At 41.8% G+C, this 16212-nt stretch overlaps 1 protein-coding gene across 2 annotated transcripts in view; it reads left to right on the top strand.

Annotated features, from left to right (window-relative positions):
• The window catches only part of DTX2 (deltex E3 ubiquitin ligase 2), a 124721-nt gene that overhangs the window by 91325 nt on the left and 17184 nt on the right, over positions 1-16212 (top strand). Inside the window, exon 5 of one of the 2 annotated variants that reach the window (XM_075589829.1) lies at positions 10252-10392. The exons of the other annotated variant lie outside the window; for it this stretch is intronic. Coding sequence (XP_075445944.1) covers positions 10252-10392 — 141 coding nt within the window. The remainder of the gene's footprint in view (positions 1-10251; positions 10393-16212) is intronic. 2 annotated transcript variants of the gene reach the window in all.

Raw genomic sequence — 16212 nt, 5'->3', positions numbered from 1 at the left:
AACTTCTGTCTTTTGCCACAGAAATTGTATTTGTGCTGTTTTTTAATTAAAAATCAAAACACAATCAGTGAACAAATACAAAGAAGTTTCACTTAAAGCTGCAGTTCAGTCTTTTTTTTTTAATTTATTTTTTTACTTCAATAGTTTCATGTGGGCAATCTCTACTTACCTAAAGAACTGTATAGCTGCCAGTCAATTCGTTCTCCATGTATTGATCGGCGAAATTTGGTGACATCATTAGAGCTGGCATATGTTTTTATTTGCTTCTGTCAGTCAGTGGAAGCTCAAGAATATTCATGAGCACTCCTGCACTGACATGTGCTAGAGGGAGGGCAGGGCTGACAATGGGGTGTGCCAGAGCTTGTGACAGGACATGAAGGGGCAATGCCTTAGCAAATGGCTATTAAAATAGAATACAAGAAAATTGGTCTTTCAAAGTTGTTGTTTTTTAAAACAGAAAATGCTAAATGTATTTTTTCTTACTACAGAACTGATTTATTAAAAAAAAACACACATGCAGGATATTGACTGAACTGCAGCTGTTTTAACTATTTGCACTTCTATATTTATACGAACTGTGAATTCCGTGTGTGTGGGTGACTGCTTGGGTGACTGTCTGCCTTGGTGGGGTGGGTCACTTGGGTGACTGTCTGCCTTGGTGGGTGACTGTATTCATTGGGAAGGGAGGGGGCTCACCTGTGCAGCAGATTTCGGTGTGGTCCAGACTGCTGATCATGATCTTCTGGGGTCCTGCACATGTGCGTGGCGCAGGCCAGCGTGCGGCGCCAGGCAAACCTACGCTCTCCAAGCCTCTCGTGCTGCAGAGGGACGTGGGAGGTTGTCAGATATATCTTCACATAGCCTTCCAACAAATCCAAAATGCTGCAGCTCGAACACTTCTCAATCTCCCCCGCTCTGCTCACACCACCCCTCTCCCAACTCCACTGGCTACCCATCCAACAATGTTCCCTCTTTAAATTCCTCCCCTGGTCTACAAATATCTCCATGGTCTTGCCCCTCCTTACCTTTCAGCACTCATCTCTCGCTACACCCCTTCACGTCCTCATGGCTCCCTGACTGCCACAACCCTCACTCCCCCCCAGTCTGCTGTGCCGCCTCTCGATTCTGATCATTTGCCTTACTCGCCCCCCTCTTCTGGAACAAGCTTTCTCACCACATCCAATCTACCCCCTCCCTAACTCTTCAGATGGCAACTCAAAACTCCTCTCTTCTCCATCACATTCCATGATTCCTTGTTAACCTCCTATCTCATCCCCACCCTCCTCAATACTCATGGTCTTTTCTACCCTCATCCCTTACTAATCCTTCTAGAAGTCTCTCCAAAACCCTCCAGTCACCCACCTCACTGATCCAATTGCCTCCACTGTCAGATCCATCACTATGCCTTAAATCAGGAAGTGCAAAAGGACATAAAACCACGGTCTAGATAAAGAAAGTCAAGTGTGGTTTTGTTAACTTGTGCAGTGAATTTAAATTTAAAGTTGCTGTTAGGTTTACTGATGAATTCTTCTAATAGTGTAAGTGAGCCTACTACATAAGCATAGCAGCGCAGGGTCCTCTCACTCCCTTCCCATGATCCGATCAGGGCTTAGAACAGTGACGCTGAACATCATTACTTAAATTCAATATAACATGCAGAGCAGAATATAGAAGAGCTTCCACAATTGATTATCACCACATAAAAACTGACATCTAGTCATTTATCCACACCTGATATTTGGAAACGCTCTCAACATTATCTATTACTGTATATATTGCTCAGTATACAGAAACTCTTAAGTGCTGTATACTATAGCACTAACTGCTGCCATCTATCTACTGCCATCTATCTACTCTACAAGATAGAAACTGCGCTATTTTAGGATTATAGTACAACAAAAAACACTGGACGGTGCTCTGACACTCCCTTATAAAACAAGTTACTGTATAATAACGTAATAGAAATAAAGGGCAAACGTATACAAAGTAAAACTCCCAATATTAGTGTTAAAGTGGTATATAACAATATAATGAATGAGGCAGAAACCTCCACTCAACCCTTAAAGTCTGTTCCAGAAGTCTTGCCAAACGAGTATTCTCCAAACCATAAGGGAGCGGTGGTAGGTGCCATGTAAAAGAAAAAAATCACACCGTGCAATAATGCAAAAAATATATAAAAGTGAAAAAAACGAAAAAAAACTATAAATTGTCTATTCACAATAGAGCAGATATAATAAGACAGAATCCCAATCAGTGGCAGTGTTGTCTGGCTGGATACAATGCAGGTGGTTCAGTGGATATCAGAAAAAGAAAAACAGACCAATAGTGCAGATAAAACTTTAACACATTTAATCAGGAAATCTCACAAATGGAGTTAACACTCAAGTGCAGATAAACAGGCAAGGTAGCAAACGATGTATTTTGTGGTGAGTTGCGATCTCACAGCTCCTTGCCCGTTTGTCTCTGCCTCCGTGTCCACATACGTCTCAGCCTCCGTCACTTCCAGTTCCGCCAATACGTCCGTCTGCGTACGTCGGAGGGTGCTTATCTCTCCCCCCTCCAGACCACAATAGTGAGCTACTAACAACACGTTTCGCTGTGCTAAACTGACCGCTTCCTCCTGAGTTCAGTGTTGGCTGAAGTCAGCTGTTTAAGAGGTGATTGGGCTGTAATTGAGCGCGCCAGGGTGTTCCGTTTCTGTAGAATAAGTGGAGGCCGAGCACTTTGGTTAGAGATGTATGTACTAGAAAGGTGCATGTTAGCATCCACTAGGGGGAAGACTGTCCTTAGTGTGTGTAAAGCCTATGATATTAGCTTTATTTACTTGAGCTTTACATTTGATTCAATCATTACAAAAGTTGCATTGCACGGTGTGGAAGAGCATGGAATCGACCGTCCCGGAGATTCAATTACATAGGGATTTGTTTTTGAGGTGACTTCCTGGAAATGAGGAATCATGTAAAATCCGTGTCTAAAGGTGATGAGTAATGGAACTCCCTTGCTACAGCCTAAATTGAATCTAGATTTTAAATAGTATGTGTGTCAGAAGAACACCATCACTGTTCTAATTGCACTCAATAACCTATTGTTAATATGGAATGATGTTTATGGTTAAAACAAACTTTAATAATAACTATATTAAAAATGTTAATTATGTTAAGTCATGAAAACATAAGACAGAACAAAGGACAAAATCATAAAAATCGGCAGCAGCTTCTAATATAAAAAGGGATACCTGGCGCTTAAAATTACACTGTGTCCATAAGAACCCAAAAAAACCAGTCTCTTGAAAATCCCTCAGAGTCCAAATTTTGAAGTTGATGTCTGTAGATTATCTTCAATGCTGCAACATCCCTGTCTACCTGGAAATTATAGAGGCACACCATTGAGCAGTACTCCTGGTCTTTAATGGCTTCCCCTTATATGATAGTTCCCAATGCAGACTGTGCCTACTTACAGGAATGCCTCTTTCTGGATACAGTTGAGACAATCTGTGCTTTAAACCCTTGCGTGTCCACTTGTATCACGTATCCCCCGAATACTTCCTCTATCCCTTGAAGTTCCATGATTCAAGGGTCTCCCATGTCACACGGACCCCCAGAGAAAGAGAATGGACAATAGCAAAAGATGGCACAAGATTTAATTAAAAAACGGCTACAACAAGCCTAATATACACTTACATGTACTCACATAAATACATGCGGTTTAAAGCGTCACGAGAATGAAATGATTCCTTTGAGAAAGTGACGTCCCTACGTCACGAAACACGTTAGGGTGGGAGGAGCTTGGAGTTGCTGTCGGCAGGAGACTCCCAGAGACTTCAGAGGTGCGCAGTGTGTTACACTGTGAGGCCGTGTACCGGAACGCAGCCAAACAAGTGGGAGACGCAGGCACATCTGACCGGCTGAGGTAAAGCAGTGAGAGGGCGGACCTCAACCAGTGCAGTCAAGGGAGTAATACTACAAGCTGCGGACGGCATTCTCGTGACGTTTTAAACCGCATGTATTTATGGGAGTTCATGTAAGTGTATTTTAGGCTTGTTGTAGCCGTTTTTTTAATTAAATCTTGTGCCATCTTTTGCTATTGTCCATTCTCTTTCTCTGGGGGTCCGTGTGACATGGGAGACCCTTGAATCACGGAACTTCAAGGGATAGAGGAAGTATTCGGGGGATTCGTGACACGCAAGGGGTTAAAGCACAGATTGTCTCAACTGTATCCTGAAAGAGGCATTCCTGTAAGTAGGCACAGTCTGCATTGGGAACTATCATATTAGGGGAAGCCATTAAAGACCAGGAGTACTGCTCAATGGTGTGCCTCTTTATCATTTCCAGGTAGACGGGGATGTTGCAGCATTGAAGATAATCTACAGACATCAACTTCAAAATTTGGACTCTGAGGGATTTTCAAGAGACTGTTTTTTTTGGGTTCTTATGGACACAGTGTAATTTTAAGCGCCAGGTATCCCTTTTTTCTTTACCATATCATTGTATGCAGGTTGGAGGTGGCTTGCATTGTGGGATGCCTTTTGCTGCTCATTCCATTTGTTAACACATTTGGTTTTTCACAATTTCTTTATGCACGGTATTATAGTATTTGTTGCACGAGTAATCACACATCACAGGTTAAGCGCTGTTTAGTTAGGGTTAATTCCGATTCCATATTCACAGCTTCTAATATAAGCCTAGTGTTAGTAGTTGCTGCTAACGCAAGATTTTTATTATTTTGTCCTTTGTACTTACCGGTATGTTGTTTTTCATGAGTTTTCACATATATTTTAATAGTTAATGTTTGTTTTAATCATAAACCTCATTCCATATTAACAATAGGGTATTGGGTGCAATTCCAGGTGTAGATATTATAGCTAGGGTGACCAGATGTCCCGGTTTAGCCGGGACTGTCCCGGATTACTGCACATGTCCCGGTGTCCCGGCAATTATTTAAAAATGTTTTAAATGTCCATGTTTCCGATGCAGAGAAAAAGGAGGCGGGAGCATGAGGGGGCGGGCCTGGAGCGTGAAGGGGCGGGGTCAGGATCGGCAGGAACAGAGATAGAAAAATGGAGAGAAACATGCAGTTACAGCCACAGGGGGGGCGCCTGCATAGCTGCTCCTCATAGAGCTGGTGTGTGTGTGTGTGTGTCTCTCTCTCTGTCTCTCTGTCTCTCTCTGTGTCTGTGTGTGTCTCTCTCTCTCTCTCTCTCTCTCTCTCTCTCTCTCTGTGTGTCTCTGTGCAGGTCTGTGGCGGTGTGTGTGGCTGTGCAGGTGAGGGGCTGTGCAGGTGCCTGTGTGAGTAGGTCAGTGGCTGAGTGTCTGCACATCAGTGGCTGTATATGTTTATAATGGCCATCATGTACATAGGCAAAAAAGACCTCTAAAACCAACCTGTGGTTGGTGATGCTAATTGCTTAAATTTTTTGCCTTAATCCTCATTTGCATGCTTAATTGTGTTGATTCTAATGCCAAATAATCACTGCAGTGAAATGGTACATTTTTTTTTTATTTTTTTTTTACCAAATACGAAATGGCTCTAGTGAATAGACCGATTTGAAAAAATAAATTCATTGGCATTAAATACCGCTAATGAAAATCTTTGAATCTAGGCTAAATTTTAGTTTTACAAATTGGACCAGGGTAACAGCATAGCTTTTACACGAGATGCACTTTCTTTATGTAATAATGAAAATAATAAAGCAGAGAAATGTTTTGTAAAGATGATGCAAGTTACAATATGTACAATTTTAGGTATCCTGTTAACACCTTTTGCCAAATGAAGCCTGATTCCCAAACATATAATAATTTCTGTCTGAAAGTCTACTACAGTACAGGCATACCCCGCATTAACGTACGCAATGGGACCGGCGCATGTATGTAAAGTCAAAATGTACTTAAAGTGAAGCACTCCCTTTTTCCCACTTATCGATGCATGTACTGTACTGCAATTGTCATAAATGTGCATAACTGATGTAAATAACGCATGTGTAACAGGCTCTATAGTCTCCCCGCTTGCGCACAGCTTCGGTACAGGTAGGGAGCCAGTATTGCTGTTCAGAACGTGCTGACAGGCGCATGCGCGAGCTGCCGTTTGCCTATTGAGCGAAATGTACTTACTCGCGAGTGTACTTAAAGTGAGTGTCCTTAAAGCGGGGTATGCCTGTATATTGTTGAGCACTAATATTCCAACAATACTCCACATACCTCGCATAACTTCAGACTTTCAGTCCTGTTGAAGAATCCTACGAGGTTCAGAAACTTGTATCTCTTGTATCTCTCATGTATTTGTTGGGCCAATTTAAAAGAATCACACGACCTACTCCTCCCTCCTTTATTCTTTTACTACATACTCCCAACTAACTATAATGTGGCTTCTTGACATTGATTTACAGTGGCGAGAAAAAGCTTGTTGAACCCCAATGATAATTACAGAAATTCCATAGGTTTTTCATAATAACCTTCTTGAATCGAAACCAGTCTTCTCTTAAATATCCAATAGGGTTTATATTAACCAATTCCATGTCTTTTGAAACAAACTGATGTATGAATTAGACAAACCATGAGTAATTAAGTGTATGTGCAAAAGTAAGTGAAACCCTGGTTTTATCAGTTAAATTAAAGGGGATATTTAAAATTTGGTGCCTATATAATTAGGTAGTTCTTAAGGTGTTGAGTTTGGGAGGCCCCACCCTCTATAAAGATCAGAAACTTTGTGTTTGGTCTTCAGCACACAAGTGTTTGGAAATACATTATGCCACGAACAAAAGAAATCTCAGAGGACCGGCGAAAAGCCGTTACTGATGCTCCTCAGTCTAGAAATGGTTACAAAATCATTTCTACGGATTTGGGTCTTCACCAATCCACTGTCAGACAGTCTACAAATGGAGAAAGTTCAAGACAACAGCCACTCCTTGCAGCAGTTGTTGTACCAAAATCTCTCCAAGAACAAACCGGGAAGCCACAAAGAACCCCAGCGTAACATCCAAAGATCTGCAAGCCACTCTCGCCTTGGCTAATGTGTGTATACATGACTCGACCATCAGAAAAAGACTGGACAAGAATGGTGTTCATGGAAAGATAGCAGCGAGGAAACCACAGCTCTCTATAAAGAACATTGCTGCCCATCTGAAGCTCGCCAAAGCGCACATAGCTGACCCACAAGACTTCAGTAACAATTTTCTCTGGGCAGTCGAGTCAAAGGTAGAATATTTTGGCCTCAATGGGAACCGTTATATTTGGCGAAAATCTAACCGAGCGTTCGACCAGAAGAACCTCATCCCAGCCATCAAGCGTGGTGGGAATGTGCTGGTTTGGGGCTCCTTTGCTGCCTCAGGACCGGGACGGCTTACCATCACTGACACAACCATGGATTCTGCCTTGTATGATTTAATTTGTAAGTTGCCTTGTAAGCCTTCTTATTTCCCATATGCGTAACCTTACCTTTATCTGTATTAAATCTCATCTGCCATTTACCTGCCCAACTTTCCAGTCAATCCAAGTCCTTTTGAAGAGAAAATACATCCTGTTCTCCTTTTACTACCTTACACAATTTGGTGCCATCGTCAAAGATGGAGACTTACTTTACTCTCTATGTCAACCTCACGGTCTTTAATAAACAATTTAAAAGCATGGTACTTCTGGGAACCCTCTGATTTTCATGATGTCCATATTTTGTGCTGTACAATAATAATTGTCTGGTGAATACATTATAGCCACTGGGTTCAGCTTCATTCTGTCAACCAATTGAAAGCGGCCTATCAGGGCAATCTTTGAGCAAATTCCAGGCATTTTTACGCTGCACATACAGAAGTCGCGAAACTTAGTTTCCAGCACTGCAATCCAGAATGGAGCCACACAGCTTTTAACTGCAGCTCGAGCTTGTGCCCGAACAGCAATTCTTGCTATATCTCTTTCAAAAATGTTTGCTCTATCTGCCCTAGCTTATACCTTGGAGTGTCCGCAGGAGAAGTTGGTGGAGGGGTTGGAGGTTACATGATACACAGATTATGGGATGTAGCGCATTCTGCGTCTCTGCGCCATCGTTTTGCCTTTTGCCCCCAGTTAATCTGAAGTAGTGCAAGTATAAAATGCTGCATCCAAATGTTAAGAGACTGTTCTTACATATGTCGCAGCTCTGTTCCAAAAAATAGCAGTGCATCTAAATACATGTTCTCTGCGTTGATGCACTGACCCCATAGTGTGTGTGTGTTATAAGGGAGTATGTATTCATTCATGCTTCATATGTTAGCAGTGGATCGTTGGTGTTTTATTGTAATTGATTCAAATGTTTCCTTAAAAGAGTCTTTAAAAATAAATAAAAGCCATTAAAACCAAGAGGGAAACGTGACTTGCATGTCTTTAATTGTTTCAGTCAATATTAACGTCCAAAACCCAATGTTGAATATAGTTACAGTATGGCAGGCATTATACCTCCATAATGCATGCTTGTCTGATGTAGGGCACTCAATCTACAAAATAGATGCAAGCTGCACATCACCCACTTCTGATTTTACATGTTCATTCCTACAGCAGGTACTTGACATCCTTATAGCACTCACAAATGTAGATGTTTGAGAGTCTGAAAGAGGCTTGAGGACCGGTGTGACACTTGACAGAGATTTTAGTCTGTTTCCCTCTCAAACTAAAACCTTACATGTACTTTAGAATTGTGAGCCAGTGTGAAAGGCGCCCCCAGTCCATAAAATTACATCTGAAGCTTAGCAAAAAAAAAATATTTACACCTGCTGCTTTTTCAAGTTAATGTTATGAATTACAGAAATAGTATAGGTCCCATTAATTAAGCTGCGATAGTGCAGATTTGCAGCAACATTACAGAAAAGCTACATAGATGCATTTAGTAAAAAATAAATAAATAAAAATTACTTGATTAAATGCTGGGGAGTCGCGTGAGGCCTCTGCAGTGTCTCCTACCTTGTCTTCCACAACGCGTCAAGTGATGCCGCAGGTGTCACGTGCCCCCGCACATTATGTGACGCTGGACCTTAAGTGGGCTGTGAGCACGGGCTGGCAGGCAGGAGGGCGCAGCGTGGAAAGATTGCGCACCTCTGAACTAAGCTACCGGTCGACCTGTTCGCCTGTGATCGATCAGCGAATATCCTGCTCTCGGTTTTCAAGTAGTGGCCACTGCTGATTCAATCCTTGAGTCCGTGTAACCTCAGCAGCTACAATGTAACCTTGTATTACTTTGGCTTACATTGTCTATTGTTACAGCTTTCACCTCACCCACAGTCTCCTGCTGGGAGTACTGCAACACTTCCCTCTTGTTGATAATTTCTTGCTATGTCAACCCATGGAGGCTCAGTGTATTAAAACTCATTGAAAATGGCATTGAGTTGATTTTGTTTTTGTTTTTTGTAAATGCAGTAAGTATTATCTAATAATACTACACAACTGATTTATAAAAAAACAATTTTGAATGAAATTAGTGAGGTTTTGAGCAACAATTTTATGTTTTAACATTTGTGTTCTTTTTACCATCTTTTAAAGCTTCTGACCTACAATGTTTTTAGTGCCCTCATTTTACCACGTTGGCGGGGTACTGACGTTGGCTACATCTGTACACCAATTTGCATGTTTTTAGCAAGCTGGAAAGAAAAAAAGTGTGTTGTGTTTTTTTTTTGTTTTGTTTTTTTAACATGATAATGCTTGGCAGGTTGGTTCATAAAAATTACATCTTTTCAATTTTTTTTTTGCACATAGTTTAGGCTTGTTTTATGCCCCACATCTGTTTAGTGGCTTTATTGCATGTAAATAAAAGTTTGTGATCTGCCCTGTTCAGTGTGCAGTATTCTTCCACAATATAACTAGTAACTAATATAACCTAGTTAATCGTTATTAAAGGCTATACGGACAAGGAGTAGGTACTTTATTGTTCATTGTGTGGCAGCTTTTTGTGGAGATCACTGTTTTTAAGCTGCACCTGTTATCTACATACACAAAACTCTTCCGTTCCCACAGTTACCAATAACATACAAATACAAGAGGAACTCTAGAACCGTGTGTAATGTGTGAGGTGTTGTGTTACCACTTATGAAATCTTTTTGTTTTTGTTTATCGATTTACTTTTTTTTACATTCAAGTATATACTTTGGGGGGTGGAGGGGGTTTGTGCCATTTTTTTTTCTTACATTTATTTTGTTTATTTTGTTGTTTATATTATTATTATTTTTGTTTCTCCTCCCCCCTCCTCTCCCCTCCCCACTTTTTTTCCTTTTTGCATGTGGATTTCATGTACACATAGGCATGGCGGCTATTCTGATGTCCTCAGCTGGGCTCCCCGTGCGTCTTACCTCTGCACCTCCACCTTCCAACCCACCCGGGACCAGTAAACCCGATAAAAATCACAACCCCGTTAGGAGATTGAGGAAAATGTCCAAGAAAGGTAGTTTGTGTTAACACTATAGTAACACGTTTTTCTTTCTTCTGTTTAATGTGAATGTGCGCACAAGTGATATTTTTATTTGCTGTACATTGGACGGTGGAGGGTTATTGTCACTTTTTTAATCCACAACTGATTTAATGTGTGGTAGAAAGCTATTCCAGCTTCACATTGCAAAGCCAGTATAACCAACCTCACACTGGCGAGACCCAAAAGGTTGAATTAGCTTTCTGTGATTAGGTTTACTGGCTATGCACTTATTTAACCCAGACTGTGCTGAAAAGCTGTGTAATGCATCGAGCATACGCTTATAGGGCTTCATGTTAAAATGGCTAAGAAGCAAAAGGTAACATTGTGTGTGTGTTTTAATTTGCATGTAATTTCCCAGAATCTCTAGCTGCAGTGGAAGCCTTGTATGCTAAGCGATAAGCGATAAGGATGAAAAGCAGGATTGCTGACCTGTCGGATACATGAATGTGCTCACAAGTGATATTTTTATTTGCTGCGTCTGTTTAATTGTATTTTTTTTTCTTCTTGAGTTCTAACCTATGTCTTACCTTTTTTATATTACACCAACAGGCATATATTCTAAAAAAAGAATTCCTGTTGTAATTCTCTGCTGGTGACACACAGGGGGATATATATATATACAAAGATTTAATTTCTTTGAAATTTAATTGAAAGAGTGTTAAATTATTTCCTTATTTAAAATCATTAGGGGCATATGCTGGCATGTAATTTATTCATGTCACATTTGGTGCACGTCTTATTATTTTACACATCTTAGTTCACTTGTACAGTCAGCTAGCAACCCATAGCAAGGGAATTATGAGTGTATTTTAAATAAGTAGTTTCTCCTGCTCGTGGATCTTGTTTTTTTTGTGTTTTTTTTTTTGCATAGGAAGCAAGGGGTCCCTAGAGCTGAACTTTGTCACTTTCAGCTCCAGCGATCCCGTGGTTCCTGAGATATGTACCAAAAATGGGGCACGCAGTAGAATCCTCTCCAGAGCAAACAAAATGGCGTTTAAATCTGCAGCGTTACGTTGTCCAATAGGAAGCCGCAAAGTCATCTGCCGCGGCTGCTTATTGGGCCACGAGACGCGGGGGGTTTCAATACTAGGGAGTAACAAAGAGGCACCTTCTCCGGTAAGTATCCCCGGAGACTCCTAACTTCTCACCTGTGTAATATTAAAGGGGAACGGATTTGTCCAGGTTGATTGCTCCTTTTAATGGATAAAAGACCTCAATTGTTCTGAAAGCAGCAGTGTTTCAGAATGGGGCTCCCTTTTTCAGCCTCAATGCAAATATATGACCAGAAGTGCTATGCCATCTAAAGTTCTGTCAATCACTCTTTGGCTTTTTGTGTGTAGCAGACAAATAGGAACGCAGCACCTATTGCTCATCCATGAATGTAGAAGGCCAGGTGTTCTCTAAAACAGGGGTGCGCAAACTTTTCCCCCTGCATGCTGTGCACGCGCCCCCCCCCTCCCCCTATCTTGGCTTCAGCGTCAAATGACGCAGCGGAGTCATGTGACACCACGTGACCCCCACCGCGTTGCCATGACGACACGTCACTGGAAACCAAGGTAAGTGAAGTTTACAGAGGCCTCGCGCAGTCCCCTGGCACTTCATTTAAATGCCTTGGGGGAGAGCGTGGGACCTCTGTAACCACATTAATCCCACTGGGTGGTGCGCCCCCTAGTTTGCGTAGTCCTGCTCTGAGACATGTTTGTAGTGCTCCATTGTATGGACAGCTTTGACAGAGAGCACATATGGTGATGTTCATGTGTAATGCACTCAGATTAAAATGGTGGCGCTGATTAGATTATTTAAAACTTTCTGCTATGCAGTCATTTGTAATACATTATGTATTATTGTGAACTTCAAATATGCTTTGAAGCACACACATTCAAAATGTCACTTTAAAAAAAAAAATCTGTTGAATATTAGTGGGGTGGGGGGGGGGGGGACATCAGTTACAAATCTGAACAGCAAAACAAGTGAACTGTACCAAAATGTATAAAAATTGATTGTGAATAATAATAATTTTTGTAGCATATGATATAAAAAAGTTTTTTTTTTTTCTATTCGGTAAATATGCTCTACACATAATCATACATATATACATGCATAGAGATCACGCATTGTGGGGTGCAATCAAAGAGTGCAGAGCAGTGACTGACCGCTCTGCCTCGGTGGGGTATTCAAATTGGGTGCAAGCATGCAGTCTTCGTTCGCTACACAAATTGTCGCCATGAGTACAAATATGCATAAGGGGCCCAAGGCATGTTATAGTTGTCTGATGCCTATACATGTGTTAATGCGACCATTGCCCCTAACCACCACATATAGATCCCAGTCACAATACCCTATAACCCCACAATTGCATAATGATCACGGCATCAAAAAGTTACTTGTACAAAAAAAATCACCAGATAATCCCTAGGAGCAACATCACAAATCGCACAAAGGATGGAGGCACACAGTTTAAGGTGCTAAAACGATTGCTAAGATTTTACTTCATGTTTATAGCAGACCAAATAACGTTTCGGGGACACAGACAGCCCCTTCCTCAGATAATTGACACCCGTGTAGCATTGGGGCTTTGATGGGTTCGTTTGCACCAGGACTTGAATGCTGTCTCTTTTTTTTTTTTGACAGTTTATGTGCCTCTATCTATCCTCCTATTGGCAGACATCAACACAAAAATTATTATAATGACTCAAATTTAAAAAAAAAAGTATCTAGTCACATAAATATTCTGCTAGCATAGTACAAATCGATCACTGATAATCAAATGTTGGCTGTGTAAGTAAATAAGTAGTGCGTTGTTTATTCTTTCTCTTGGTGTTCCATTCGCCAGGGGCTTCTTCCAGGTTCCTTCCTCATCTCATTATCCGGGATCTTTAATATATATTTTTATTTATAATTTATTATTGTCACAATTGGGTGAGAGATGAGGTAGTGCTCATATAGAGATCCTGCTGCTGTTTCTATTTTTTGCCCCAACAGGTACAGTATAGTGTTTTATTTACAGCACTGGTTTTCAACCCTATTTGTGGACAAACCTAAGCTAGGCCTTGTCTTGGGGATACTCTGTAAATTCCGAAGTGGTCAGTTGCACCACAATTGGCAGATAACTGACATTGCGCTTAATATGGCGCTTAATATATTCTGAAGGCGCTGTTCTGGACGTTTTCAACCACAAACCCCTATTGAAATCCATGGTGGCGTTCATCCAAAAATGGCCCAAATGGCTTCTTCTGACTATATGGAATAAGCCCCTTGGTGTATTACTTATTTGTTAATTCCTTGGTTGTTCCTAAAATCTTGTTCCCCTCTAGAGAGGGTGTAACATCACTGACTCTCAGATATCCTGTTCATCCTTATTTCCTGGTTGAGTCAATATCTTGTCACCCTGTCTTTATTATTCTATAGAGCAGGGGGTGGGCAAACTGGGGGGGTGCAAGGTTTTCCGAAGGGGGCGCAGCGCTTAGAGGCTCCGCGCTCTTCCTCAAAGCATTTAAATGAAATGCCGGGGCAGCGCGCGCATGAGGCCTCTAGGTTCCCTTGCCATGTCTCCGGCAGCTTCTGGCGACGCCATGGCAACACGGCGTCGCATGACATTGTGACATCAAACGCCGGAGACAAGGTAAGGGGGGTGGGGGCGCGAGCAGGGGGGGGAGAGCAGGCAGGGGGCGCAGAGGATAAAGTTTGCTCACCCCTGCGTATAGAGTATAGCTCTGTGCAGAACTGTAACTGTTGTCGTCTACACCTTAAAAGCCGCCTTAAGACAAATGTCTTTCATCAAAATGATGCTGCTGTTTGTCTCACATTATGCTAATGTAAAGAATAAATGAGTTCTTGCTTTGTGCTTTTCCATGTGAGCAAGGAAGCAGTTCTGGTCTGGTTCCATTTGTCTGGTGCCATTTGTCTGGTGCCATTTGTATGTCAGCACTGACACTATATATAACAAATAAACCTGACGCCAGAAAAACATACTCCGACTGTGATATCCTGACCATCAATCAAGGTCCAAATAGAAAGTCCTGTGATCCTCAATGAGACTGCACAGATGATCTTTCAAATCATGAAACGAGAAACAAAAACAGGGAGACAAATCATAGCATATACCTGCTGGGTAATCGCAATCTATACTACAAACGTGACAGTATAACGTAAAAAGACACCTAGTGATTAGCTAGAACAGTATTTATTAAAACATGATACTTAATATCATATAAAAAGAACCATGAGGGTGGTACACACGACAGCTGATCTTCAGTGGTGTTAGAATTGAAACCTTACTTACAAGAAGCTGGATTTCACAGGCAAAGAGAAACAACATTTTTTGCTCCAAGCTGCATCAGGGAGATTCTCCGCCAAGACTCTCACTCTGGCGCCATCAATGCGAACATCCGGGTCTCCCACTTGCCGCTCACGTGACCTGTAGCGGTGGGGGAAGCGATCGGGCTGGGGCACTCACGCTGGTGATTTGCGTGTAGCAGTCCCCTGCACTCTGAGTCCTCTCCCCCTCCGACAGCAGACGCGTGTACGTGTATGGAACAACAGGAGCTCCTCTGCTCTAAGGCTGATCTCTTGCTAAAGCTGCTCTGTGTAATGACACTCCTCACAGTCCAATAGTGCTGACTATCTGCACCCGGGTGGGTGAGTCACCACTATTGGACAGCAGTGTGTCAGTGTAGCAGCAGCAGTGTTTGTGTGTGTTTGTGTCAGTGTGGCAGCAGCAGCGTTTGTGTGTGGTGTGGTGTTGTGTTGTATGTGTGTAGCAGCAGAGTTTGTATGTAGCAGCAGTTTGTTTTGCGTAGACCTGCTGTGTATAGGTGGAGCTGGTGTGTGTAGAGCTGCAGTGCGTGTGTGTGCGTGTCAGTAGCAGTGTTTGTGTGTGTGTGTGTGTGTGTGTGTGTATGGTGTGCTGTTGTGTTTTATGGGTGTAGGGTGTAGCAGCAGTGTGTGTGTGTGTGTGTGTGTGTGTGTGTGTGTGTGTGTGTGTGTGTGTGTGTGTGTGTGTGTGTGTAGATAGGGCGGTAGTGTGCGGATGTAGATAGCTGCAGTGTAAGTGTTTATAGAGGTGCTTTAATGTATTTACCATTTTATTTTAATAAAAAATATATATAACTATACAAAAGTGCCTATTTATGAAAGCCTACATTTAACCTATAATAGTAATAATCCCCTCAGAAAAGGGCATTACTGGCCAATAATGACCTGTTCTTCTGGGATTATTACGTAAATATTTAACCTTTTCAATGCTGGAAGCCCAGCAGCACCAGAGTTCTTCGGTAGCGGTCATATGTTCGTGGCCAACCCCCTCATGTCGAGGAAACGGTGGACACGATTCCCTCCCCCCCCCCCCTGCAAAACCAGCCGAAATATCATTATAGGTCATATGTGCCCCATGCGTGCCGAACCAGGTTATGTTCAGGGAACATCATTAGGGCAGGAAAAAGGTTCATATATTAAAATCATTAAAAACTGAATTAAGTTTTAACTCTTAATGTGCATGGGTTCATTTGGTCCATAGTATTTTAAAAACTGGCTTTACAAAGCTTGGTGGCAAGAATGTTTTTTATTTTATTTTTTAAATGCATGAACTCAGATTGAACCCATATCGTGTATCCTTGTGACCTTGGCAAACTCAATGTATCTGCCAGTGCCTCAGGCACAACAATGAGATTGTAAGCTCCTTGGGGCAGGAACTCATTGAGCCTAGAAAACTTTTTTGTATAGTGCTGTGTACATTTTTAGTATTCTCATTAATTCTATTTTTTACATCGGTGAAAGCATTGCTATTATTTAAAA

Source organism: Ascaphus truei, chromosome 3, assembly GCF_040206685.1.
Source record: "Ascaphus truei isolate aAscTru1 chromosome 3, aAscTru1.hap1, whole genome shotgun sequence".
Classification (NCBI taxonomy): domain Eukaryota; kingdom Metazoa; phylum Chordata; class Amphibia; order Anura; family Ascaphidae; genus Ascaphus; species Ascaphus truei.
The sequence above is the reverse complement of the archived record's forward strand: the minus strand, read 5'-3'. Positions and strand labels throughout refer to the sequence as shown.